Source organism: Panthera pardus, unplaced genomic scaffold, assembly GCF_024362965.1.
Source record: "Panthera pardus isolate Hobbes unplaced genomic scaffold, ASM2436296v1 HiC_scaffold_17, whole genome shotgun sequence".
NCBI classification, from domain to species: Eukaryota; Metazoa; Chordata; class Mammalia; order Carnivora; family Felidae; genus Panthera; species Panthera pardus.
In genome coordinates, this window is record NW_026526732.1 from 32,033,847 (window position 1) to 32,061,725 (window position 27,879).

Here is a 27,879-nt window from a genome sequence, read left to right on the forward strand (position 1 = left end):
CCTAGCTGTCTGCCCCCGCTGCCAGCAGCTCCGGGCCCAGAGCTGCCCATTGCGAAGCGACGATGCCTGGGTCGGGCTGAACAGGCGCCGCCGGCTCGTCTGCCCGTGCGAGGTCGAGTCCGAGGAGCGGGCTTGGTCCCAGGAGCCCCGGCGCCGGAGTCCGCGCACCGTGCACCGCGCATCGCGCACCGCGCATGGACGCGTCGGGGGACTGCGAGGGCCCACGCCTCCCCGGAGGTGACCGATAGCGGCACGGACGGACACCTCTCGGTGGCGTGGGTCCTGTCCCCTTTACCCACGATTGAATTAGCTTTAGCTTGGTTTGTTTCGGAGAGATTCGAAAAGCCTGGGGCCTGAGGGTGGGGTTCGGGTTAGAGCTTCTCTCTCTGCAAGGGGTTAAAGTGCAGGGCCCGGGAGAGAGAGTTCTCTCAAGACTTTGCTCTGTAGCGCTGCTTTTATAAATTACCATGTGATTGGAAATGCATTCAAATTAGTATGCCATTAGACAAAGGTAAAACATTCCATTGTTGTTCCTCCCCTTTTAACTTTCACTTCCCTTCCTCATCTACTCCAGAAGTTTTACAAAGATTCTTGAGACTTCCTCATCTTGCACAGATTTCCTTTCTTTCTTTCTTTCTTTTTTTTTTTTTTTCCTGGACCGCAATGACAACCTCTGAAAAGTAGAGCAAACCAAGTATAGTCTTCTTCCTTAAATTTCTTTTTTTTTCCAAACCATTGAACTTAAAAATGACTGATAGATTCGCTGAATATTTGAAACTGAGTAATTGACCTGTTGTCTTTAAGTTAGATGAAGATTTAGCCTTGGGAATAAGTATGAAAATGATCGGTGCAAAAGGCCAGTTATTAGTGTAAAATGTGTATTGATTTACCGATTTATGGGACTTGTCTCTCCAGGAGCATTACCATTGTAAGATGTCATTTGCCAATTGAATATTTTAGCTTGTTTTCTCCCCCTTACACTTCACTTGACTTCTACACTACTCCAGAATGCTTAACCAACAGCTAAGGTGACATGTTTAGAACACTGTTAAGTCCATGGAACGTATGAGGCTGGTAACTTCATTATAGTTACCTTATATTTTAGAGAGTAGCACCCTTTGGATATCACCTTGTTGCCTCATCCTTCTTGAAGGAATTTACCAAAGGTGGAAGAAATAGTGAAGGCAAAACAGATTTCAGATGGTTTGATAAATTCTGCCCTGAAAATGAGGTGTTTTCAAAATGACAGTGTTGTACCAGATTTTGTGTGACGTTTTATCAAATGTGGTATATTCAAAATAGCCCTTAGCTCAGCATATGTTATCTTCACATGGCACAGAAGTGACATGTGTCAACCTCAATCAGCAGTCCCAACATGCCTGTGACTGTAGCATGTTTGCATTTAAGGTGATGGCCCTCCAGGAGGTACAAGAGAGACATCCAGACAGCTTTCAAGAGAACAGCTTTTTGTGCTGATATCGGCAGCTTCCATTAACTTGGGTTCTATGATGTGCTATTCTATCCTTGGACCCTTTTTCCCCAAGGAGGTGAGACATTTTAATATTGTTATGAACTCTAATTTTTTTTAAAAAAAGCCCTTTGCATTATTTCATTTTACAATATGTGAAATGTGAAACTCTGCATTTAGTAAAGATGATGCATAGAACTTCAGTAAACAGAAAGACTTCTGACAGAATATTTGACACCAGATATAAAAACAATCCAGTCAGAAAGAATATCCTCTAGGGAAATAACTCACCTAAATATAACTGACCTTCTGAGGATTGCTTTGCTTACCATGTAGTTTTATAAATCTTTGTTTGGTTTCTGCAACTGAAACAAAGGGGGTGCTTTGAGTAACTGAGATTTGAGTGTTACTGCAAAAGGTCTGTGCTGAGACAGGAAGTCTGTCTCCTGGAGTTTTTCGCTTATTAATATTTTTGGAATTAGGAAGACATGATCCACTAAATTCCCTTTTTCTGACTTGAATTTCTGATGGTATCTAATGGCAATGGTTTGTCCCAAGGAAGAATTCTGGTTAATACTGATTAGCTCTTTGTAATCATTGCCTTTTATGTGGTGTTAGGGTTTATAGTTCATGGCACAGACTCACAGGGAATTAACCCCTAGAGAATCCACCTGGAATCTGGAGGTAAGTGGGACAGAGCATGAAACTATGGCTTGCAACTGGCTTGGTTGCATGGAGATGATATACCCATGTGTTCTTTTCTATTGTTTAGAATGTTTGTTTGTTTATTTATTTAGAGAGAGCGAGCAGGGGAGAGGCAGAGAGAAAGGGAGAGAGAATCCCGAGCAGGCTCCATGCTCAGCACAGAGCTCAACAAGTGGCTTGATCCCCCAATTGTGAGATCATGACCTGAGCCAAAATCAAGAGTCAGACACTTAACCGACTGAACCATCCAGGTGCCCCATCCGCCATTCTTCGTGTTACCAAGGAGAATGGCTATGGTTTCTCTGCCAAAGGAACAATGTGACTCTGTACCCATACAGTGCTTTTTAGTCTTCAGTGTGATTTCCCACACATTTATCCCATTTGGTCTTTGCAGCTACTCCCTAAGGCAGCGTAGTGAGAACGCCATCCATCATGTTGTCAATGAAGACAAGACTCAGAAGTTCAGCGACTGGCTCAATTCGGTTCTATTTACTGAGTGGGAGTGGGAGGGGTAACCGTCTCCCACTCTAGAGTGTGCAGGCACTGGATGCATTAGGACAGAAAAAAGATCGGGAAAATATCCCTCTCTTGTCTGCCAGTTGGGAGTGAGACAATATGAAAAAATATTGGTCTTCAGCAAGGTAGCTCTCAAGGTGAACCACAGAGGCAGGGGTGTTCTAGGAAAGAAATCACTTGAGATAGTCATGGGATTAGCACAGGGAATAGCACGTTCTCCGGGAAAGCAGACAACTTGATGTGGCTTGAGCCTGAGGTGGAGTGAGGTCCAAGAGGCAGCAGGTCTGGGGAGGAGACAGAGCTAGAATGCAGGGGTCCTTACGCGTATGCTGGAGACATTAGTCGGTGAGAAGTTATCAGAACAAGACAGACGAGACTGATCAGTTTTGGGATTTGGAAAATATAATGATGGGTGGAGCCTGCAGAGTTACGGCAGAGAGGAGCTGGAGGAAGTAGAATGATGCCCAGTTAGCAGGGCATTTCCTGGCTGAAAACTGGGCAGCTGGCTCAAACTTCAGGGCACTAGAGCAACTAATGTTAGCTTCTGCTTAGTGGAATGCACACAAAGGAACACCAGACTACAGATGTGTGTCTTTCGATTTTGTTAATAATGTTTCCAATCCCTTTTAAAAAAAATTGACAAAATGTTGACGTACCATGTTAGTTTCATGTCTACAACATAGCAAATACACAATTCTGTGTATTATGCAGTGCTCACCACGGTAAGTGTAGTTACCATCTGTCAACATACAAAGTTATTACAGTATCTTTTAAGTTTAGTTATTTATTTTGAGAGAGAGAGAGAATGAGCGAGCGGCCGGGGGGGGGGGGGTGCAGAGAGAGAGAGGGAGGGAGAGAGAGAGAATGACAGGCAGGCTCCACACTTTCAGTGGGGTACCCGATGCAGGGCTGGAACTCCGGAACAGCGAGATCACAACCTGAGCCAAAGTCGGATGCTTAACTAAGCCACCCAGGTATCCTCAAAGTTATTACAGTATTATTGACTATATTCCCTATGCTATACTTTTAAGTTTCTGATTTAGTTTTTTTTTGCTTACAAGAGGGAAGGCTGAAGGAAAGAAAACAGAGGCAGAGAGAGAGCGCTCTAATTTTAAAAGGTCTAGATACAAAGAGTAGGCTCTTCCTTTTTGTTTCTTATTAGAACCCTGTGGTTGACAAATGCACTGGAAAAACTTACCCTTCCTCCTGCATGCTCTGTTTTCCTTCCTTCTAGCCAGAGCTAATTAGGCAAAGGAAAAACAGGGCCCTTCTTAAATTCTAGAGTAAGATTCCTATTTCTAGTCCTCCTTTTTCTGGCATCCTCTTTTGTTGTCACAGGATAACATGTGAACCAGAAATTGCTTTTAATAGCTCTTCTTGCTTACTGATGTGAAGCAGGATCCACATTCCAAAAGTCATATTTAGCTGCTGCCGTGGAATGTGATTCTAGGATATCTGAAGTCACCATCCCCGTCTCTATGGTGAACATGGGAACCTGCTCAAGATGGAAACTGTCATGGCTTCTGTGACCCTATAAACTTTGCAAGTCTGTACCCTCATCTATAAAATGGGGCCCACTAAAAATATATCCTTTATTTCATTGTGGGTAGAAACCATGTAAAACAGTGCTTAATAATGGAGATTCTGGCTCATAGTGGGGGCCAGTAAATGTTAGTTGTGAGGCCATTATGTAAGTAATGTCAAACTCTAGAATACTTATCATATCTATTAAGCAAAGAACGTGGATAATGTGGCTTGACCCATGAGTGCTCTTTCTACATCTTTATTGACTCCTTCGATGATACCTTCCCTCTGAGGTACCTGTTTTAGTTTGCTGGTGCTGCCATAACAAAGTACCACAAACTGGGTGGCTTCTGGAGCCACCAGTCTGGGATGAAGGTGTTCACGGGGTTAGTTCCTCCTGAGGACTGTGAGGAAAGAGTCTGTTCCCGCTTCTCTCCTTGGCTTATGGATAGCTGACTTCTCATCCCATCTGTCTACTTTTGGTTTTATTGCCCGAGCTTTGGTGTCCAATCCAAGAAACCATCGCCAAGACCAATGTCAAGAAGCACCTCCTCCCCCATATTTTCTCTGGGGAGTTTGACAGTTTCAGGTCTTACGTTTAAGTCTTTTTGAGTTGATTTTGTGAGTGGTGTAAGATGGGGGTCTGACTTCATTCTTTTGTTGGTGCATGTCTCGTTTCCCCAGCGCCATTTGTCAAAGAGACTATCCTTTCTTCGTTGTGTGTCCTTGACACCCTTGTGGAAGATCAATGATCATATATGTGTGGGTTTATTTCTAAGGTCTCTAATCTGTTTCATACGTTTGTATTTATGCTGTTTTAATTACTTCAGCTTTGCAATTTATTTTTGAAATCACAAAGTACGTTGCTGCCAGCTTTGTTTTCCTTTCTCAAGATTGTAAAGCTAACAGTTCTTTAGGGGTGTGTTGAGTGAATAGTTTCCATGTCAGAGACTAGGTTTTACCATAGTTTCCCTTCCTTCCCCATCCAGCTTATTTTAAAATAATAATCTTTGAAAATTGCTACACAGGTAAAGGTTATAAGAAAACAATGCTCTGATCTGATAGCTCCATTTTTCCTCACTGATGCTAATTCGTCTGTCAAACTTTGTTTCCTTTTTCGTTTCTTTAAAGGCTGAAAAGAAAGGAGCCAGCAATACAGTTACCGGTATGATCTTTGGATGTTATGCTTTATTTGACTTGCTGGCATCTTTGGTATTTGGAAAATACGTGAGTATTAAAGTTCATGGGAACATTTTAAGTTTTGAAAGTTGTGTAATGACCTATTCTAATCTATAGGCCTCGAATTTCCATTGATTCAGAAATAACCACCATTATATTTTATGAAATACGCTCCTGTTGATAACTCCGTTCATAGGGTTGATTGATTTTTTTTTTGTTTTTATTTGAATTTCAGTTGACATCAATGTAATATTAGTTTCAGGTGTGCAGTGGGGTGATTCAACACTTCTATATAACCCCTTGGGCTCATCACAACAAGTGCCCTCCTTAGTCCCCTTCACCTATTTCACACATTCCCCCCCCACCCCCCCCGCCCCCACCTCATTCTGGTAACCATCAATTTGTTCTCTATAGTAAGAGTCTGTTGTATGGTTTGCTTCTTTCTTTTCTTTTTTTTCTCTTTGCTCATTTGTTTTGTTTCTTAAATTCCACAGATGGGTGAAATCATATGGTATTTATCTTTCTCTGACTGACTTATTTTGCTTATCGTAATGGGTTGATTGATTTTTTTGCTTCTTCCATGTTTTTAAGCAATGTGTGTTGCCATTCCACTAAAGAATTATTATAATAGGGGCGCCTGGGTGGCTCAGTCGGTTAAGCGTCCGACTTCGGCTCAGGTCATGATCTCGCGGTCCGTGAGTTCAAGCCCCGCGTCGGGCTCTGTGCTGACAGCCCAGAGCCTGGTGCCCGTTTCAGATTCTGTGTCTCCCTCTCTCTGACCCTCCCCCATTCATGCTCTGTCTCTCTCTGTCTCAAAAATAAAATAAATGTGAAAAAAAATTAAAAAAAAAAGAATTATTATAATATTACATTAACTATATTTCCCAAACATATGTTTCCCAAATCTTGTATATTTCCTGATACAGTGGGTTTGTGTTTATCTGGATGTAGACTTGTAACAGTCGTCGATTTACCGACTCTTCTCTGACATTTATTATAGCTTGTACATATTGGAGCAAAATTTATGTTTGTGGCAGGAATGTTTGTCTCAGGAGGAGTTACAGTTCTCTTTGGGTAAGTCATGCTCTGATCTGTTTGGGAGCTTGAACAGATTTCATAATTTATCTTCAGCTTAAAATGTTAATGAATTCTTTAAATCAGTCCGTCCCATTGATTATCTGTTGAGGGCTCAGCGTGTAGCTATTGGGTGATTTAGAGGATGGGACTAATGAAGGACAGAGTCTTCTAAGGGCTGAGCATTAAGTGGCTTCTGAATCTGTTCATTAGGACTGCTATGAGTGGGAGTGACAGAAACTTAACCCACTTTTCGGAGTCACAGATACATTTTGCCTCGAGCAGAGAAAGTGCAATAAAGAATCAGCTAGAGAACATCAGGACACAAATATTAAAATACTGCCATCAGAAATCTATCTCAAGCTCCCAGTTTTGCTTTCCTCTTCTTGTGCTTTGTTCATGGACAAGCTGTCTGCTTGTGGTGGCAAGAATTCTCCAGCAGCTCCCAGAGGAAGAGAATGCCACTTTTCCTGGAATTCCAGGAGATTCACAGGATGGAGCCCCTGGCTTGATCTTTGTTGGTGACCTATCCCTGCATCAAGGTTAATGCAGGGGAGGGGGTACTCTGATTGGCCAGGCTTGAGTCATATGCTCACTTCAGAATGGTTCCCTCCGTTGCTATTTCCAGGAAAAGGGAAAATAGAGGCAAAATAGCTGTGGAAATTCTTAAGCTTAAGAATCCTTAAATCAGCAGCCTAGTGGCAAATAATATAGATGAGCCTACACAGCTTCTTGGGGAACATAGGAGAAGGAAGAGTGCTGTAAGATTATGATGAAGTAAGCTAGGAAGCCTTCGTGTCAAACTAAGTGGTTTTTTTTTTTTATCCTTTTCCTTTTTCTATTTTTTGGCAGGGGAAGGGGCATGGTCTTCTATTTTCTGCCCCACCCCCCTTTTTCCCCCCCAAGGTTTGAGTCCTACCACTGAGGGATACCTGAAACTAAGAAGTCTTTCTTTTGTATGTGTTCTGGTCAGAGTGATTCTACATATCTCAGAGAAACTAATTTAGTGTTATCATTTAAACGGCCAATTGCATCAGAAAAGGGCGACTAAACTGTCATTATGAATCAAATGGTTACCCATCTCCCCCCCAAAAAGAGACTTCCCTTTGTATAATAAAGCAATTGAAAACATTCATATTCTGAAGAGATTTATTATAATAACTGTGTGAGATACTACTCTTTTCAGTGAGTAGCGGTAAAAAGGAAAAAACAGCAACAACAACGACAAACCAACTTGGCATTTGAGAATTGTCTTGTTCTTTTTTAGTGTGTTGGACCAAGTTCCAGAAGGACCAGTATTTACCGCTATGTGTTTTCTAGTGAGAATAGCAGACGCAGTCAGCTTTGCGGCAGCAATAACTGCGTCTTTTTCTATTCTTGCAAAGGCTTTTCCAAACAGTGTGGCCACGGTGTTGGTATGTATTTTGCGCGTTTTTCCTGTTTTCCTTTTAGCGTAGGCTAAAGTATTTGTTTGCCCTTCCAAGTTAAAGCTGAAATCCATTCTTCTAGACCTGCCTTTTTTTTTTTTTTTTTCTTTTCTATTTTCTGTGTTTTGGTTACCTTTTACCCCAATTACTGCTTCTAGCAGCGGGCTGTCACTGAACATACCATTAGTCTTATTTAGGTCTCTTCCTGGGTTTAGAGTCTACCACTTAAAAGAACAACACCTGTCCAGTAGTATTTTGTTGTCTCTCCGTAGCCCAGATTGTGGCTGAGCTGCCGGAGGCATTCCTTTGCTTTAGAAAAGTCATCCCTAGTGGCCACTTGAGTATATACTGATGTCCTTCCTCTACTCTTCCCAGATTCGTGGAAGGAATCTTAGAGATCTTAAAGCCTTTCCCTGCCTCTGTGCCGTTTGCCGAGTGCTTTCTTATTTTCCCCCCAACCCAGAACTTGGTAGCATTGTATTAACATGATATATTGGCTAGGTGCCTGGACGCCTGGCATTGGTGACGTACCAGATTTCTGTCCCAGCTCTTGGCTACTGCCTCCTTCACCCCAAGCGGGCTCTCTCCTGCCTGTCTCCTCTGGACCCATGCATTTCTGAAGGACGTGTGGTTTGCATAGTAGACCAAATGCAGCCCTCCCAACAAATAATTGTCCTTGAGACTTCAGGGCCTCATCGGCTTAGTACCAAGAATTTCCTCCTTTGCCCATATTAATACTATAGCTTTGGCCATTAAGTACACTATTTGCTGTGGAGATCATTATTTACTCCCATTTTAATTAAATATCTATATCTATGGCCGGCTAGCTAGCTGCTTAGGTTTATTTTGGGTTGTACAGCCCTGTGGCACGCAGCGGTGGCCACTGTGATAGGTGTACTGCTTACGTTTCCCAGAAACAACATTTCTCAGAAAGGGTTCTGGAGAACATGAGCCCATTGACATGCTCTGTAAAATAAGGTTTTGTGGGTAAAATGTTTGGAGCATATGTCCCTTCCAACTTAGAAACATCCAGTTCACGGGAGTGTATTAAGACTCCGAGAAATCCTGTAGTAAAGATATTTTCCCCAACTCGATTTGACTATGGCCACACTTTTTAACTCTTAAAGAGCTGCCGTTCTGTGGAACACTCTGGAAGGTGCTGCCCAAGAAACTCCTGTGACGACGACAGGAGTCCATTTGATTTTCTGGTCGACAGGGGAAATTAATGTTGCCGTACTGAGTTTCTGTATAAAAACTGTGGCCAAAAACTGACACCCTAACACGGTGGTTGTTCTGGATGGCTTCATGGTGATTACATGGAGAATTCCTGTATTCTTTAGGAAATTGAAAGTTACCAATGGAGTACTTTCGTGTCCTCTCTGAGGTCTGAGGGAGGATGTGAGGTTGCAAACCACAATCTCTGTTTAACACCCCTAAAGACTACATTGATTTAAAATGGCGCAATTTCTGTAAGAGTTTTTTAATGGTAAAATATTTTCCATAACACCGTTTTGTTTATTTTAATTTTAATAAACGCCTTCTACATGGTACAAAGTTCAAAAGTTATAAAAGGAAATAGAGGATATAGTGAATGTATTCTATATGTTACTTTTCCTCAAGCTTCATAGACCCACCTGTTGTCCAGGCATCCAGTCCAACATCGTTCTCCCAGAAGGCAACAGGGATTATCGGTTCCTTCTAGAGTGATTCCATGTGTGTATGAACATGTATGTACACGCTCACACAAGTGCACACACACACGCAGGGCATGATTCCTTCCCCCTTTGTTTTCTTTACACTCGTGGTCGCATACTCTCTATGCTGTTCAGAACCTGGCTGATATGCTAACAATGAAACCATCTTGGAGATCTTTCTATGCCTATGGGTGAAGAGTTTCTTACTCTTTACCTCCCTTTAGTAGCAGTATACGGTACTTCACTAGATGGAGGTAACATACATCCATAGTTCCTTCAAATTGTCGATGAATATTGAGATCGTCTACGTATTTTCCTGGTGCAAACAGTGCTATAACACACAAGCTTGTGCATGCACCATGTCACATCTTTACGGTTCCCCATATAAATTCAATTCCCAGAATGGCATTCTGGGCCAGAGAGTATGTGCGTTTGTAATATTGATAGATTTGCCAAATTACCCTCCTGTGTTCACTCACCAGCCGTGTCCCAACGTGCTTCTTTCCTCACTTTCCTGCCAGCGGAGTGTTTGATGGGTGATGGGTAAAAATTGTTACCTTGTGGTTTAACCGTTTACTTTTTTTTTTAAAGTGAGGGTGAGCTTTCTTTTACATGCCTGAGACGTGTTTGCATTTTCTTTCACGCGTCAATAGTCTGTTTGTAGCATTTGCACATTTTCCTATTGGGTTGTTCATTTTTCCCCCATTGACTAGTATTAGCTCTTTTGATATATTTGGGGAAATTAGTCCTTTGTCAGTATTTTTTTTTTTTTTTTTTACTATTCTTCATTTGTCTTTTTTATGTGCTTAACATCCATAGTTTTTTCACATTTTCATGTAATCAGATTTATGATTCTTCTGTGTCTTCTGAGTTTTATGTCATAATTAGAAAAACTTCCCCACCATAAAAAAGAAAACAAAACCTCCTCCCATATTTTATTTTTCTAGTACTTCTGTGGTTTCAATATGCATGTTTAAAGTTTTGGTTCATCTTGGGTTTGTGTGGGTTTGGGTGTGTAAATTGTGAAGTGGATAGCCTTTTTTTCAATTAGTGTCCATTACATCTTTATTTGTGAATTCTTCAAACCAACTGTATTGACTCAATTCTCTTTTTTTCCCCCATTTTTAGGGAAGTCTTGAGATTTTTTCTGGCCTGGGACTAGTGTTAGGGCCCCCTTTAGGTGGCTTCTTGTATCAATCCTTTGGCTATGAGGTGCCTTTTATCTTTCTGGGATGCATAGTTCTGCTGATGGTACCACTCAACATGTACATTTTACCTAATTATGGTAAGACTGCATTTATTACTCACTTTAAGAATCTTAAATTGAAGTATTTTTATACATGTATAGGGGACCAAGTTAACAATACTCACTTTCATCTTGTATGCTCCATGGTAGATTTCTAGAGTACCCTGAAAGAGCTGATTCTCTTTTGAGAAATGTTGCTGTAGGTAGTTTATGTGAATTTCTACATATTACAGTTTTTTTCTGACCTTTAGAACTAACGAATATTTAATTCCTTGTCATAAAACATCACCATATAAAGTGTCCACCAGAGGTGTTCTTGGACCTAATTAAATATTTCAGAATGACGAGTTACCAAGGGCCACACATGGCACTGTCTTCCTGGAAGGCCACCAGGCGGGAGGGCAAGGCCTGACCTTCTCCCCAGTGGTCCTCCCAGCTGCCTGTGCAGCACAGCCCAAGTACAAGGACACAGGGCCACATCAGGCAGTAATGGGGGTCACTCTGGCTTCAAACCTTCACACCCCGTAAGAGTCAGCCTATCCTGTAACAACTCCCTGGACATAGCTCTCAGGATCACCACGAGGGACGCGCCAGGTACAAGAGTCAGAACACTCAGGGAGGCACAAATCATGGTGTGCAGGTTCATGTACAGTTTCTTCTGTACCAGGCAAGGGTTATTCTCACTGTAAGCAAGATTGCCTAGTGACATAGCTGGCATTTTACACTTATCCGATGACGAAGGGAACAGAGCTAGAGAGCTAACTTGAAGGCTAGAGAGGAGAGAGCCAGAGAATGTTTCTAGAGAGGCACCACCGTGCTGAAACACGTAAGACGGTGGTTTCTACTTGTGAGAAGTACAACTACTTCTTCTACTGTGGTTTCTGTGGTTGAGCGTCCTGGTTGCTTGGTTCACAGATGAACAATGGACCGATAATCAAGACACTGACACCAGGTCACATTGTCATGGAGCAGGGAAAAGAGTCACGTTCGCCCTTTACCACACTGTATGGGGGAAAGACTGTGTTTATTAATTAATGGTAGGGCAGGGTATTTAGAACTTGTGTGATTAGGCACTGGACCGGCCCCGATATCTGTTTCTCCTGGAGTCCTGGCCTGCTCCCCTCGCCTCCTCCCTCCCCCGACAATCTTTTGCGGCCCCCTCTGGTTGCCACCAGCCTAGTTACTTGATGGTCATTTCTCTTCATTTCTGTTAATCCTCAACTAAAATCTCCCGGCATTTTCATTGAACTCAACAAAGTCCCAGTTAGCTACATTTTTATGAACAAACTTTTTGGCAAACACTGGTTATCTATGGAAGGACCTTCTATTTAGATTGAATGGAAAAAACTGGTATTAATAAAAAGATCTCTGAGATTGATAATGTAAAGCCTGTAAGTATAGGTTTAGGTGTTCTCATTAAGGAGTACTTTTTAAAATTAGTGTTTTGGGAGGCACCTGGGTGGCTCAGTTAGTTGAGAGCCCAACTCTTGATGTCGGCTCAGGTCGTGATCCCAGGGTGTGGGATCGAGCCCTACATCGGGCTCCACTCTGAGCGCAGAGCCTGCTTCGGATTCTCTCTCCCTTTCTTTCTCTGCCCCTTCCCGATTCACACATGCACTCTCTTTCTCTCTCTCAAAAATGAATACGTAAATATTTTTAAAAATCGTTCATTAAAAAAATAAAAAAGTTAAATAAAATTAGTGTTTTGGGAGAGCTTATGGAGAGAAGCCCGACAATTAAATTGTCTTTTATTTTGATGATATTGGTAGAATTTTGTGTCCTACAAGCTCTACCCCACTCCTTTACCGCATTCTAGACTCGTAGCCAACATGATTCTAGAGTCAACTTTGGTCCCTCCCTCTCTCTCATCCTTTGTATCTGTGCATCAAGTCCCCTCTCCTGTACTGCTCTAAAGAAATATTTCTAAAGCACAGTCATGGACGTGCCAATCCTCTTATTAAAAATCTGTAAATCTATGAAATGTGAGCCCTATCCTGAAAGCTGTGAGGAAGCTGTTGTGAGATCCCAGTAGAAGAGTCACATGATCTGAAACTTGTCCCTTTCGCATCCACTCTAATCCCTCCTCATCCTTCAAAACTTAACTTGTATTACCTCTTCTGGGAAATCCTTCTGAAGCTTCTCGGTCATTGGAATAAATGCTCAGTAAGTAGTGCTGCAGTGATCAGCATGCTTCCTGCCCCTTCACACCTGAGGGGTTCCCTATTTCCCTCCCCTGCTTCCTCGCCTCTACCAGTAGCATCCTGTGGCAGGCCAGGTCAACCAGGGGGGCATGTCTCTCTCAAAGAATATGTCAGAATTGTGGGGAGCAGAGAGAGTAATTGAGTAGCTTGGAAAAGCTCCTCATCTGTCTCTTAAAGCAGATGATCAGCCTAGGTTTTCATTACTTGGGCTTCTGCAACAGTTTAATTAAACTCATGTATTTGTTGCTATGGACGTTCTTATGTACTCTCATTATGATTTCTCATCTTTCCCACTTTGGATTTAGAGAAGGGGACCATTTCTGCCATAATAATTTATCTTATAGCATAAATCCATAATACCTTTTATATGCAAGTAAATATGACCAATTAAAGTTGGTCTTTTGTAATTTATATCTTAAAGGTGACTAATGAACATCTTTAATAAACAGTTCAAAATACTCACCAAATGGAGTCTCCTTGCTGGCCCTACTGCACTGAGCCATATGCTAGTGCTTGTCCCCTTTCTAAGTCTGTGCACTTTCTGTGGTTGAGCGTCGTGGACTGTTTAGCATTGAATATTTGGCTAATAATTAAGAAACTGACATCATGGTTTAACCTTTATCCCTTGTATCCTGACAAAGTCTAAATGTAGCACTTAAAATACTTGAACCGGTCTTTGTGTTTCTTTGAATTTGTTCCATGCTAGATCATTATTCACCAAGAATTAAGTAATGAAGCATGGTGGGTGTTTTTGGAGAAATGAGAGCATAACAGGGGCTAATCCTCACCCTCAAAGATCTGCCTTACCCAGACCTGGCCAGTATCATCTCTGGCCTGGCACTCCAACAGCCTCCTAACTGGTCCTCTTGTCTCCATTCTCCACAAGGCCACAGAGAGGTCTCTTTAAACCACAGATCTCACTCCTACCCCTCGGTTAGAATCCGTAGTGATTTCTCAGGCCTGTTAGCATGTTTTACAAAGTCTTGCATAACATGCTTCTGCAGTCTGATCTCTCTCTCCACCATGCTGGTGTCCCCTACTCTAATCTCCATCCTCTAGCTTTGCTTCTCTTCTTTCATTTCCTTCAAACTCAGAATAGTTTTCCTCACTGCTGAGTCTTGGAATGTACCATTCCTGGAATAATATGCCTGAATTATTCTTTCCTCCTTCTTTGCTTGCTCATCTTAAGCTCATGCTTTGGGCACCAACTTAGATATTACTACTTGAGGAAAGCCTTCTTTATATGGCTTTCTCTGTTTTTGTTGTTGTTATTGTTGTTGTTTGTTTTTGTTTTTGTTTTATTTTAGCCAACTATCTGCTGTGCTTTGAAAGATTCCCTCCTAGTTCCATCCTTTTTCTCTCCACTCTTTACTGTAACTTCTCTGTGAGAACAGGGTCTGAGCTTGTCTTCTTTGTCTTTGTCTGCCCAGCATTTTGCATGGTACCTGACTCAGCAAAGATATGGCTCAGTAAATTAACGGGAAGACAGGAAAATCACCAGACAATAGTAAACAATGTAAAATGAAATGTGGTTTAGTTGCTAAAAGGTAGGGTACAGAGCAGAAGTGCAGTAGGAAACAGAGGAAGGTAAGATTTGTGGAATGATTAGGGCCAGAGCCAGACCTCACAGAGTGAATAGAATTTGAAAAATTAGCAGGAGAAAATGAAAGGAATCATAGCATGTGACTGGAGGCTTGGATACAACAGTTCCTGTTGCTGGGAACAGTAAAGAATCTGGGTTACTGCAAGGGGGATGCTAGAAGTGAGGTCCGTGCTCAGTTGACCTTGAATGCCCATGTGCTTTATGCATGACTCAGTAACACCCTTCTCAATCTGGTGTTTTCTTTGCCATCAGGAAAAAAAAAATTTGTCTGTGCCCTTTGATGAACTCAGATTTCTCCCTTCCTTGATAAAGCTTCTGGCTCTTCCCATGCACCAAATCTAACTTCATATAGTCTCTATCTCATTGGGGGGAAGGCCTCAACTTGCTTCAGAGTTATAACCTATAACCGAAGACCCCCTCTTCTCCTCACACTCTGATTCCAGTGGATTCTTTATCAATTTGAGAAATTGTCTTTAAGAAGACTGAATGTGGCTTCTAGGTGTGAAAAATTTATACGCAAATGCACACAATATGCAATTTTAGGCAAACTCAGAGGTGCAGTTATTTTGATTACCAGATAAAAGATGGCCTTACCAATTTCACTTTTCCAAATAGGTTAGAATTTTAATTACTCTTTTTTGGATTTTTTACCCTTAGACTCTGATCCAGGTGAACACTCGTTCTGGAAACTCATCACGTTACCCAAGATTGCACTTATAGCCTTCGTCATCAACTCCCTCAGCTCGTGTTTTGGCTTCCTTGATCCTACTCTGTCTCTCTTTGTTCTGGAGAAGGTGAGTAGCCTGCTTGTCAGAGAGCTCTGCACTGTAGAAGGTGGGTGCACTTGCTTGCTCTGGGGCCCCACTCTGTAGAAAGACTCCCGAGTGGCTGTGAGGAGACAGAATGAGATCTACACCCCAACACAGCCTGTCCCCTCCCTCTGTGACATCCCTTTCACCAGGGGTCTGATTCAGGGCAAGTGAAAGAAGCTTTTCACCGAGTGGCCCAAACATTGGTCTCCTTTTCAAGGTCTTGCTTGAGTCATCACATGTCTGGCTTGGGAATTATCCTGAGTGCTTGACAAGGACACTTTTCCTCTACTTGTTTGAATTCCAGTGAAGCATTTGGGGTACTCCGTAGCTCATTTAATGTTCTTCACTAACAGGTCCCCTGTGGGTCCACTTACTTTTTAGGCTGTTACGTATAATTGAATGACTATGGAATATATTAATCTGGGATGGTAGAAAGGAACCGAGATGACGACTTCTTCTTCTTCTTCTTCTTCTTCTTCTTCTTCTTCTTCTTCTTCTTCTTTTTTAGTACTGGAAAATAAATTCTGAATGTAAAGGGTTGTTGTAGAGATTTGCTCTTAGATATTTCTTTTCCTTCTCTTCTTTTTTTAATTTAGAGAGAGAGGTTAGAGCACGAGTGAGGGAGAAGGGCTGAGGGAGGGAGAGAATCTTTAGCAGTTTCTGTCCTCAGTGCATAGCCTGAAGTGGGGCCCAGTGTGGGGTTCGATCCCCTGACCCTGGGATAATGATCTGAGCTAGAGTCGGAGGCTTAACCGGCTGAGCCACCCAGGCGCCCCACTCTTAGATATTTCTGAAAAAAGGATTATCAATGATGTGATAAAGTATATGACCAACTCTGGTAGTTAATTATACTGAAGGATTAACATGTGTTTATCGAGGTAGAAATCTAATTGTGGCCCATGCTGACTTTATGTGAGGTACTGGAATTAAAAAAGCCGTTACCAGAAACACAACTCCTCAACGGCACTAGGGACGGTTTTGTGTTTGTGAAATATCCAAAAAGATAAACGTGGACACTGTCATTTTGGTGCCTTGCCCAAGGCTTAGAAAATAATATAATATCTTGTTTAAGCAGTGAGCATCCATAAGGTAACAAGAAACATATTTTGTATTTATGAGGACACATTCCAGTCACATCAACAGTGTATCTCTCCAGGAGTCATTTTTGTATCTTCTTAAGAATTTCTGCCCACATGAGGAAAAAATATCTTAGCCAATGTCTGGTAAATCCCAGTTGCGCATGTCTATTTCATAAAAAATCTTTACAAGTGTCATTTTCTAAATACGGTGAGAAATACATCTTTGAGGGGCACCTGGGTGGCTCAGTCGGTTGAGCGTCCGATTTCGGCTCAGGTCATGATCTCACGGTTCGTGGGTTTGAGCCCCGCCTCAGGCTCTGTGCTGATGGCTCAGAGCCTGGAGCCTGCTTCGGATTCTGTGTCTCCCTCTCTCTCTGCCCCTCCTCTGCTCATGCTCTATTTCTCTCTGTCTCAAAAATAAATAACACATTAAAAAAAAATTTAAAAAAATACATCTTTGAGTTTTCCTGTTTTTTTATAGAAAGTTTTTTTATCCTATTGCCATTCTTCTGACTTTACATCATTGTTTGAATTCACAGTTCACTGTCCAGTCACTGGTGACCCAGCCTTTTAGGCTGCGAGGGCTCCATGCTGTCTTGACCAGTTATAAAACCGGAAGAAGACATCTCTGACTTTTTTCTTCCTCCTCGTATCTTTCAGGGACTAATTTGTCATAAAGTTGTTGAAATGTACATGGACTCCTATATAAATCTCATGTGCTTACTTAAGAAAATCAGTTAAGGAAATTAAGGAAATGAAAACAACTCAGTTAACCAAAGAAAGGTGTTTGTATCATGCTGGTAATAGTAACAATATCACAGAGTGATGTGGTTAACTTACTGTTTTAAAAGCCTTTTGTAAAGTGTCATACTGTGTGATTCTTTAAATTAGATATTAGCATCCCTTTGAAATGGATAGAATAGATATTATCCTCTGGGTTTTTCACATCAGTATACTGCAGTCCGTGGACAGTAAGCATCGCCTAGTTGCTTATTACAAATCAGAATCTCTGGTCCCATCTCATACCTTTTGAATCAGAAATTCTAGGTCTGAAGCCTAAGAACCTTTTTGTTTTTTTCCATCCCTTGAACCAAAGCATGTTAGCCCTTGGATCCAACTAAGAAACCCTTTTAACAGGTTCTCTGGGAGGTGCCTCGGTGGCTCAGTCAGTTAAGGGACCAACTGTTGATTTCTGTTCAGGTCATGATCTCAAGGTTCAAGCCCTGTGTCTGGCTCTGTGCTGCTTGGGATTCTCTCTCTCTCTCCCTCTCTCTCTGTCCCTCCCCTGCTCTCATGCTCACTCTCTCAAAATAAGTAAACAAACATTAAAAAAAAAGTTCTCTGGGTAATTCTGATGCACATAAAGTTTATGCAGCACTGGTTTAAACGTCAAAATATATGTGAAAATACTATGGTTCATAGAAACAAATTTATACGTACAATATCAAATGCTGCAAAACAAGATATCTAGGACTTTTGACCTCTGATTAGATTTTTTTCCCCCTCGTAAAGAAAAAGTAATCCATTTAAAAAAGTAAGACCAAAATTAGGGAGGATGCTAAGTGTTAATAGTGGGCTCATGGTAGATAACAAGAGCTGAAGAAGTGTGTAGAAAAGATTTATGTGTGGGGCACTTGGGTGGCTCAGTCGGTTAAGTGTCCAGCTCTTGATTTTGGCTCAGGTCATGATCTCACGGTTCATGAGTTTGAGCTCTGCATCGGGCTCTGCACTGATAGCACGGAGCCTCCTTGAGATTCTCTCTCTCCCTCTCTCTCTGCCCTTCCCTGCCCATTCATTCTCTCTCTCTGTCTCAAAGTAAATAAATCAACTTTTTTTTTTTTTTTAAAAAAGAAAAGATTGGGGCGCCTGGGTGGCTCAGTCGGTTAAGCGGCCGACTTCAACTCAGGTCATGATCTCACGGTCCGTGAGTTCGAGCCCCGCATCGGGCTCTGTGCTGACAGCTCAGAGCCTGGAGTCTGTTTCAGATTCTGTGTCTCCCTCTCTCTGACCCTCCCCCATTCATGCTCTGTCTCTCTCTGTCTCAAAAAATAAATAAACGTTAAAAAAAATTAAAAAAATAAATAAAGAAAAGATTTTTGTTTATGTAAAAAATGACTTACTGGTGTAACTCTAATAAAAAAATTTCTTTTACAGTTTAATTTACCAGCTGGCTATGTGGGACTGGTATTCCTGGGTTTGGCACTATCCTACTCCATTTCTTCACCGCTGTTTGGTTTACTGAGTGATAAAATACCAGTACGTACACTTAACCTACGTTTGAGAAACACCTTTGTGTATTTAGATTGGTGAGCTTTCCAGCTGTACTTCTGGAACTCTAGAGGTCCATTGATTAGAATTGACATTCAAATTTAAAAAAAAAATTAGCTTATTACTGTTTAATTGAGAAATAAAATTGTAAGATATTTAAAGTGTGCATCATGGTGATTTGGGATCCGAATACATTGTGAAAGGATGTCCTCTGTCAAGTTAATTAACACAGCCATCACCTCTGTATTATCTCTCTGTTTTGTTTTGTTTTTTTTTTTTTTTTTTTACTTGAGGGGGTGAGAACACTTAAATTGTACTATATTCAATTTTTGGAGTTGATGGAGAGGTTCCCATGTCTTCCAACCTGCCATCACTCAGAGAACATTCACTTTTAATTGCTGCTTCTGGGGAAAAGGGGTCTGTGCTAACAAGGCTATTGAAAACTATTGGATTAGACTCTCTAAAGGGTGAAACTCACTTGATGCAAAATACACGGATTGGCCTTAATAATTAGGGCAGGGGGCGCCTGGGTGGCTCAGTCAGTGGAACGTTCGATTCTTGATTTCAGCTCAGGTCATGATCTCGCGGATGGTGAGTTCAAGCCCCACATCGGGCTCTGCACTGACAGTGCGGAGCCTGCTTGGGATTCTCTCTCTGCCCTTGCCCCACTCACGCTCTCTCTCAAAAATAAATAAGCATTTAAAAAAATAAAATAATTAGGGCAGAGTCCCTAATTAGGGCTCGGTCAGACTGAGAGGAGATAATTTAGTTTTTTTCTGTGGGAATGAAAGGAGTAGCTACATAAATGTACATTGCTTATCCTGTAGCTATCCTGATAGAAATTCCCTTCTGTTCTCCTTTGCTTAGGTCTAAACCATTCACTCCAGATGCTGGTAAACAGTACTAGTAAGTACTGTTAACCAAATACCAAGCTTCTGTGGCTTTAGTGCTTTTTACTTGTTTGCATTTCCTCTCTTTGTTAAACTTGCATAAACATTTATCACAACCTAAATTACATAGAGATTACTTAGTAACCCAGGTGACAAAAAGCAAGTGTCTTAAACAGTGATTGGAGCTTGTTTTAAGACAGTCTTATTTAACTGAGCAGCTATTTAACTCCTAGAATTTTCAGCCTGCATTCAAGTAGTTTAAAAGGAGTAATTTTATTGGGTGCTTTTTAAATAGTGTGAATTTTTCAGGTATTGTATCTACTAGGTGGTTCCTTGTGATGACTGTGTTTTTATTTTTATTTATTTTATTTATTTAAAAAAATGTTTATATTTATTTTTGAGACAGGGACAGAGCATGAGCAGGGGAGGGGCAGAGAGAGAGGGAGACACAGAATCCAAAGCAGGCTCCATCCAGGCTCTGAGCTGTCAGCACAGAGCCCAATGCGGGGCTCAAGCTCGTCAACTGTGAGATCATGACCTGAACCGAAGTTGGACGCTCAACCGGCTGAGCCACCCAGGAGCCCCAATTTTATTTATTTTTTTAAATGTTTATTCATTTTTTGAGAGAGAGAGACAGAGAGAGAGCAAGTAAGAGAGGGCAGAGGGAGAGAGGGAGACAAAGAATCCAAACCAGGTACCAGACTCTGAGCTGTCAGCACAGAGCCCGACATGGAGCTTGAACTCATGAACCTGAGCCTAAGTCAGATGCCTAACCGACTGAGCCATCTAGGCGCCCCAGGATGGCTGCTTTTTAAATTGTTACTTTGGGGATAGTTCATCATGTGTAAAATCTACAATACACTCCCTTCCCAAGGAATCCTTGTCCTTAGAAACTCCCTATCTTGGGGTATATTGTCTCGCTTTTCTGTTTACCATCTACCTATTTTCTCTTAAATGTAAAGTTTCATTTTTTTCGATGTATTTGGATTTTTCAATGTCAGGGCTTGTGTTCTTCAGTGATTTTTGTGTATATCCTTTGATTGTGGAGGGGCTTTACCTCTCAGGGGTTTTTCGGACTCTCCTTCTCTTTACCAGCATCTCAGGAAATGGTTTCTGGTTTTGGGAAACATAATCACAGCTGGATGCTACATGCTCTTGGGACCTATCCCGGTCTTGCACATTCAAAGGTAATGTTTTTTCCTTCTTCTGTATTTTTGGCTGAATAACATTAAGAATTACTACAGAAATTTTTTGTGTGCTGCTGGTATGGTTTCGTATTTTGAACCTTATTATTTAAATAACTACCTTGATTTAAGACTCTGTTGAATTGTTGGGTTGGACTGGCAGTATTCTATCTTACCAGAAGGTGGCACTGCTACAAGCAGATAGAAAATGCATCATCACATCTGGATCAAATGCGAAAAACGCTTCTCCCTTTGTGTTTCAATTGCACGCTTATTTGTACTTTATTTTGAAAATAGCATTTGTTGCCGCCTCCCTTTGGTTGATAGCTGTTAAAACGTGTTTTTTTTTCCCTACTCTTTCTCAATCCTTGAGTCTGGGATCAAGTCTTTTTTTTGTTTGTTTGTTTCTGTATTATTCTTAGCATGTGGTACCGGCTCATTGGAGCTTGTTAAGGGTAATGTATTTGCTAAAATAAAGGGAGCTTAGAGCTTTCAGCTGGTTCTGGGATCAAGTGTGACATGGAAAGGGCAAGGATTTCAGAGTCCTTCACATTTGGGTTTGCATTTTGCTTTGCCACTTACTAGGTGTGTGAACTCCGGCAAATCATTTAGCTTCCGAGAGCCTTAGTGTTCTTATCTCCAAAAAGGAGCTGATGATGGTGCTTACTTGGCAGAATATTGCTGCAAGGATTCAATGGGGGTAATGGATGTTAAGCCATTCAGTGTGGGAAGCCGAGCAAATTAGTTTCCTGCCCTTCTTTACCAGTTCCCTTCTATGCCATTTTTTTCTGTCCATTGAATTTCAAAGCCAAGTGATTGAAGGAGCAGCGTTAACATTTAACCAATTTTGAAAAGATTCCGTATGGTGATAAGAGGGCATGTGATATATGTGACCAAAGAAATTGAGGTATCGTGGTGAATTGATTCGCCACCCCCCTCAAAGTGGGAGGAGCCAGAGGGTGCTGTCTCTGAATGAAGTGGGATCAGATGGGAATGAGGCCGACTAGTGATGCCATCTCAGAAGCATGCTTCTCTGGGATTCAGCCTGCCCTCCTTAACTTGAGCCCTGTGTCTATCAACATGCTCATGTTGTTTTGTTTTGTTTCTTTTTCCAAAACTCTTTTGCAGTCAGCTCTGGCTGCTGGTGCTGATATTAGTCTTGAATGGCGTCTCTGCTGGAATGAGTATCATTCCAACCTTCCCGGAGATTCTCAGTTGTGCATAGTAAGTTACCTCTGTGCTTGCGGAGCTGTGTTGCAAATAGCAGTGAGCATCACAGGCTTTCTTGAATTTCTCAATTTTGTAGGATGTTGGATTTTTTTTTTCCACAAGACCAAATCTTCATGATTTTATGTCACACAATATTCTGATATAAATACTGCATGCAATAATACTGTAAGTGAAATGAAAATACAGTAAAACCTTGGTTTGTGACCAGAAACATGCTTATAATCCAAAGCACTTGTGTATATCAAATCAAATTTCCCCTTAAGAAATGATGGAAATTCAGATGATTCGCTCCACAACCCAAAAATATTCATATAAAAATGATTATAATACTATAATATAATACAAAATAATAAAGCACAAAATATAAAGAAAGATAAACAAATTAACCTGCACGTACCTTTGAAAACCTTCGTGGCTGGTGTGAGGGAGATGAGAGAGGAAGGTTATTGTGTAGAATGACTTTCACTATCACTAATGGAATCTCTGCTATCTACTGGCTCAATGGAATCTTGTTGTTGTTTTTTTTTTTTTCGTGCAACTTTAACAAGGAACCTATCCAATGACACTCGCCTTTGCCTCTTTTTGAGGATTTTGAGGAAATGTGACATTGCATTGATGATCGCCCACAGTCTTGTAGTGAGAGAGAAGAATCATTGCCTCAGTTGTGATCCTGTCCCATTCATGGTCACATGCTACTCTTGTTGCAAGACAGTCGCTCATTTATCAAGTTAAAATTTGTGAGAAATGTTTGCCTGTCTTACAGAACACTCGTAGAACAAGTTACTCGCAATGCAAGGTTTTACCGTATATGGTAATATTATACAATGATAGGTAATATATGGTAATATTATACAATGATAGGTAAAATGAGTTGTGGATGGAGGCTTGGCTTGGTTGATGCCTAGGAACAGAAACACTTTTGAAAAGCTAAAGCACAACGGAAAGCCCTCAGCATTGTTTCCTTCTCATGGAGAAGGTTCATACAAGGGCACACAATGACCAGGTAAAATGATTCTAGTCCCATTTCCAGTGCGGGGTCGGGAGAGGGGGCAGCTCCCACACCACCAAGCAATTCTCCCAAACCAGCTAGGTGTCCTACAATGCAACTCCGTTCTGAGACTATCCATCTGGTGATATCATCAGATCCCACAGGTGAGGGACTCCGTCCCACAGATTGCCCTCTGCTTCAGGTGCTAGTTACAAGTTCACATGTGCTTCCGACTGACTGGCCCGTGCATCAGAGGTTCCCTTGACAACCTCCTTAGATTCAATTAATCTGCTAGAGTGACTCACAGAACTCAGGAATCCAGCGTACTTGTTAGATTCAGTGATTTGTTACAAAAGAGATTAGAGGATACGAATCAACAACCAGACGAAAAGACACAAAGAGTAACCTGAACAAAGGAACTTCTGTCCTTGTGGGTTTTGGAGCCCTGGCACACTGGCATGTGGAAAGGGTCTGGTTTACCAACTCAGCAGCTCTCTCGCCCTGTCCTTTTGGGATTTTTGTGGACGCTTACGTACTGCTGATTGGTTAAATCACTCACCATTGGCCATTGATTCCATCTCCAGCCTGGCCCCTCTCAGAGGTGGGGGGTTCTGGTCTTGGGGTTGGAAGTTCTAACCCCTCTAATCACATGGTTGACTCTCTGGGCAACCAGCCCCCTAAAAGCCACCACATGAACATAACAAAAAAGGTACTTGAAATTGTTTTAATCACTTAGGAAATTCCAAGGGTGTTATGGGTTCTATGCTGCAAACAGGAGGGAGACCAGATATATATTTCTTATTATGAATCACAGTCTCGCGCCGGGTATTTGTCACTTGGCCATCGGTGTTGTTTACTAGGCATGATGGTAAAGAACACCACGTGAACTAGAGCAGGGAGGAGATCCACTGGGTTGACTCAGTATTCTCTGAGGAATAGTGAGTTGCCTCCGTGTTTTCTAAAAGTTGCCCATTATTCTCTTTGCATGTTCATCTCATTTTAAGAATTTCTCAGGGGCGCCTGGGTGGCTCAGTCGGTTGAGCGTCCGACTTTTGCTCCGGTCATGATCTCACGGGTTTGCGGGTTCGAGCTGCACATGGGCTTGCTGCTGTCAGCAGGGGGCCCACCTCTGAGCCTCTGTCCCCCCCTCTCTGGCCCTCCCCTGCTCACCCTCTCTCTCTCAAAAATAAATAGAACATAAAAAAAAAGAATTTCTTAATTATGTATTTTTATGAGACTTCATGCAAATGGGTCATGATTCTTAATATCATGTTTTAGATATGCAGTAAAATTATTTTTAGAAAACCATGGAGTAGAGGTAACTATGAAAATTCCTTCAGATTAGATTCGCTTTTATCTTGGAGACGGAGTGTTCTGTCTGTTGGTTTTGTTCAGATTATTCCCAGTCTCTTAAAAAAAATTTTTTTTTAACGTTTATTCATTTTTGAGAGACAGAGTGTGAACAGGGGAGGGGCAGAGAGAGGGAGACACAGAATCCGAAGCAGGCTCCAGGCTCTGAGCTGTCCACACAGAGCCCAACACAGGGGTTTAACCCACTATCCAGGAGATCGTGACCTGAGCCAAAGTCGAATGCTTACCCCAGTGAGTCACCCAGGTGCCCCCAGATTATTCCCAGTCTCTTAATTTATTTGTCACACACTGTTCTTTGCTTTCACGCAGGTTTCCCTGTCCATAACAGATCTACTCTTGTCTCTTTGCAGCGAAAATGGATTTGAAGAAGGATTAAGTACCTTGGGACTTGTGTCGGGGCTCTTCAGTGCCATGTGGTCAGTTGGGTGAGTAGCCATTTCGTTCACACCTGCAAGATGGAAAATACTATCTGCATTTGCCTGAAGAAACTGACACCGAGAGGTCTGATGAGGTGCCCAAAGGCACTTAATTCATTTAGGGCAGAGTTGGAGTCCTAACCCCACACCCTCTGACTCCAAGATCACTGGTTTATACCAGCAGTTTAACACCTAATCAAAATGGTCCCCATATACTTTGTCTTAAGTGACCTTTCTAAGTTCCTTTAACAGGTCATGTCTCAGTATTCTTCATTTGTTTTGTTTTTATTCTTTGCTATTCCTGAGGAATAAATGTATGCTGGAACTGTAGAATATCTCAATAAATATGTCCAGACTTGAGTTATTTTAAATACAATTATTGAGAACAATAGAGAGAATCATATAAGGGTTCTTTTGCGTGCATGTCACGTTTTTAAAATGTTTATGTAAGGCACCAACTTTTTAGAAGCAGTTATAATTTTAGAATTGTTTAAAAAGCGTTAAACATCATCATTATCGGGTAGAATTGGTTTTGTCGCACCCAGTGCTCCGTCCAGGAATTGGCTTCTGTCTTCAGTACTTACAGTTCCAATTTAATGAAGATCTATGATTGAGGGATCATGCGGCCTTTAGGAAATAATTCTTTTTTTTTTTTTTTTTTTTACACTATTGAATACGCTTTCTTCTTTTCTTAGTGCTTTTATAGGACCCACACTGGGTGGATTTCTTTATGAGAAAATTGGCTTTGAATGGGCAGCTGCTGTGCAAGGTCTTTGGGCTCTGACAAGTGTGAGTAGCCTTTTGTGTTCATCTTCCTGGCATTTGCAGAGAAGTGTGATTTGGAGCATTGGCATTAACTGCCCCTTTCATTGTGTTAAAGGGATTGGCGATGGGCTTGTTTTACCTGTGGGAGCACGCACAGAGAAGAAGGTATGGTCGGTTCTTGGGCTTATTTTTTCCCCTTTAAAAATCAGCCCTCGAAGCACCTGGGTGGCTCAGCTGGTTACCCATGAGATCTTGATCTCGGCTCAGGTCATGATCTCACAGTTGGGTTCGTGAGTTGGAGCCCCTCATGTGCTCTGCACTGACTCGTGGAGCCTATTTGGGATCCCCCGCCGACCCTCCCCTGATCATGTGCTCTCTCTCTCTCTCTCTCTCTCAAAATAAGTAAACATTAGGGGCTCCTGGGTGGCTCAGTCGGTTAGGCATCCAACGTCAGCTCTGGTCATGATCTCACAGACCATGGGTTTGAGCCCCTCGTCGGGCTCTGTGCTGGCAGCTCAGAGCCTGGAGCCTGCTTCGGATTCTGTGACTCCTTCTCACTCTGCCCCTCCACCTCTCACGCTCTGTCTCTCTCTGACTCTCTCTCAAGCATAAATAAACATTACAAAAACATTAAAAAAAAAAAAAGTAAACATTAAAAAAAGAAAAGTCAGCCCAGGGCAGTGGAAAAGAAATAGCCATTTTACACCCTTCCTTCAGGCAGAAGATTTCTGGGCACTGTAAGCCTCATCACTTGGTAGATGGCATTTAAGGGGAAAGGCAGAGGTGTAGGTACTGGGTCTTTTTAAGATGAGAAATAGTAAGGTACTCCTCTTTTTCCCTTCAACGCAGATCGAAACTCCAAAATATCCTCGGCACAGAGGAAGAGCAAACTGCTCTCTTACCTGATGAAATCTAGCCTTAAGAATCCTGGATGGATACCCGTGGGGAGACTGATGGCTCCTGGCCTTGAACATCAAAGTTGAAAGGGGTTTTCTTACTATTACACGTAAAACCCCACAGACCCTACCTACACCACCATCCTGAAAGTCTCAACATATTTTTGGAGAATCCTGTGTTGGGCTTTCCTGAAAAGCTGGCCCGTTGAACCAGCCATGTGTGAAACATTAAGTGTGAGAAGAGCAGTTGAGAATCAGCAAGTTTGTGTTTTTAGGTGATCGAATTTGTCCGTCAAGAGGTTATTGACTCCAGGTCTCCTGATTCCTCTGTTTACTTTTTATTCTAAATGCACTAATTCTGTGAATATACCTTTTCTTTATTAACAGGGAAATAAATGAATTAATTTGATATGCCTCGAAGTAGTACCAAGATTTCTCAAAATGTATAGAATAGTTACTGTGAAATCAGTTTTTAAAAGGCATGCTTTATCTGTGTCCTAAGAGTTTTGTTCTTTTCAAAAGGCAAAATTCCTTCCTCCCATGCAAAAGTTGCATAGTATTCCCAGGCCCTCAGCTCTTCTAGAAGTTTCGTTTGTGTGAGAGTTACAAGAACAACCTTACTTTAGATTTTCCCTTTTGTAACGTACTTTATGAATTATGATCTGGATTTATAAACAATACTTAGTATAACATTACTCATTTCTCTTAATGTCTGTATTTCAGTTCTGTCATCTGTTTTTTGTTTTTTTGTTTTTTGTTTTTTTTTTTAAACCTACTTCTGGTAGATGTATCCCATTCCCAAGCAAGCAAGCCCACAGGATTGCTTACTATATTTCAGGGAAGGGGTTTGTCTGACTTCACGTAAAATCCGTGCTGTTGCTTGAAGTGGGTGAATCCCTACTGTGTAGTTCTCATACCTTCTGCTGTGTTTCCATGGTGTAGTAGCCATGTTTATCCCCCCACCCCCCATTTTTTAAATAGAAGAAGTGTATTAATTCAAAAATATTTATTGAATGACTTCTCTAAACTGACAGTCTGTGACGTGCTAGGAATTGAACTGTGATCAAAATAAACACAATCTCTGATTTTTGGAACTTGATGGATGGACAACATATAAATAAATACCAGACTCTCCTGTTATCTTACAGAGTTGCTATTAAGGGGAAAACATGGTGATAGGAAAGAGAAAGTGGCTGGAGTCATTAGGTGTGGGGTTCTAATTTAGATAAGGCCTCTCCATGGAGGTGAGACATTTGAACTGAGACCCGAAGGATGAGAATAAGGCAGTCATCCGGAGGGAGAGCCTTCCCTAGCCCGTGCCAAAGGGTTTGTCATGGTCAAAG

The 27,879-nt window shown here is 41.7% G+C and overlaps 1 protein-coding gene across 4 annotated transcripts; it reads left to right on the forward strand.

The window, feature by feature from the left end:
* On the forward strand, positions 1 to 27,676 carry SLC18B1 (solute carrier family 18 member B1). 4 transcript variants are annotated; one of them, XM_019420559.2, is made up of 14 exons: positions 1 to 237; positions 1,408 to 1,547; positions 5,345 to 5,440; positions 6,393 to 6,466; positions 7,734 to 7,881; positions 10,716 to 10,872; positions 15,295 to 15,431; positions 18,683 to 18,784; positions 20,782 to 20,873; positions 21,999 to 22,094; positions 24,810 to 24,884; positions 25,571 to 25,664; positions 25,756 to 25,805; positions 26,490 to 27,676. In XM_019420559.2, the coding sequence occupies exons 1-14, from the start codon at positions 195 to 197 to the stop codon at positions 26,554 to 26,556; spliced, it is 1,371 nt and encodes a 456-aa protein (XP_019276104.2). In that variant the 5' UTR covers positions 1 to 194; the 3' UTR covers positions 26,557 to 27,676. The 4 variants fall into 4 exon arrangements, with proteins under 4 accessions (XP_019276104.2, XP_053760458.1, XP_019276106.2 ...); XM_019420560.2 differs by lacking the exon at positions 1 to 237 and adding an exon at positions 323 to 511; XM_053904483.1 differs by lacking the exons at positions 6,393 to 6,466; positions 10,716 to 10,872.
* The last annotated feature ends 203 nt before the right edge of the window (positions 27,677 to 27,879 follow it).

Excerpts from the sequence above, each read along its gene's own strand:
- SLC18B1 (XM_019420559.2), top strand. The coding sequence starts at position 195 with ATGGACGCGTCGGGGGACTGCGAGGGCCCACGCCTCCCCGGAG. Across the intron at positions 7,882-10,715 it reads ACAGTGTGGCCACGGTGTTG|GGAAGTCTTGAGATTTTTTC; the intron begins GTATGTATTTTG and ends CCCCATTTTTAG. Across the intron at positions 20,874-21,998 it reads CCGGTCTTGCACATTCAAAG|TCAGCTCTGGCTGCTGGTGC; the intron begins GTAATGTTTTTT and ends ACTCTTTTGCAG.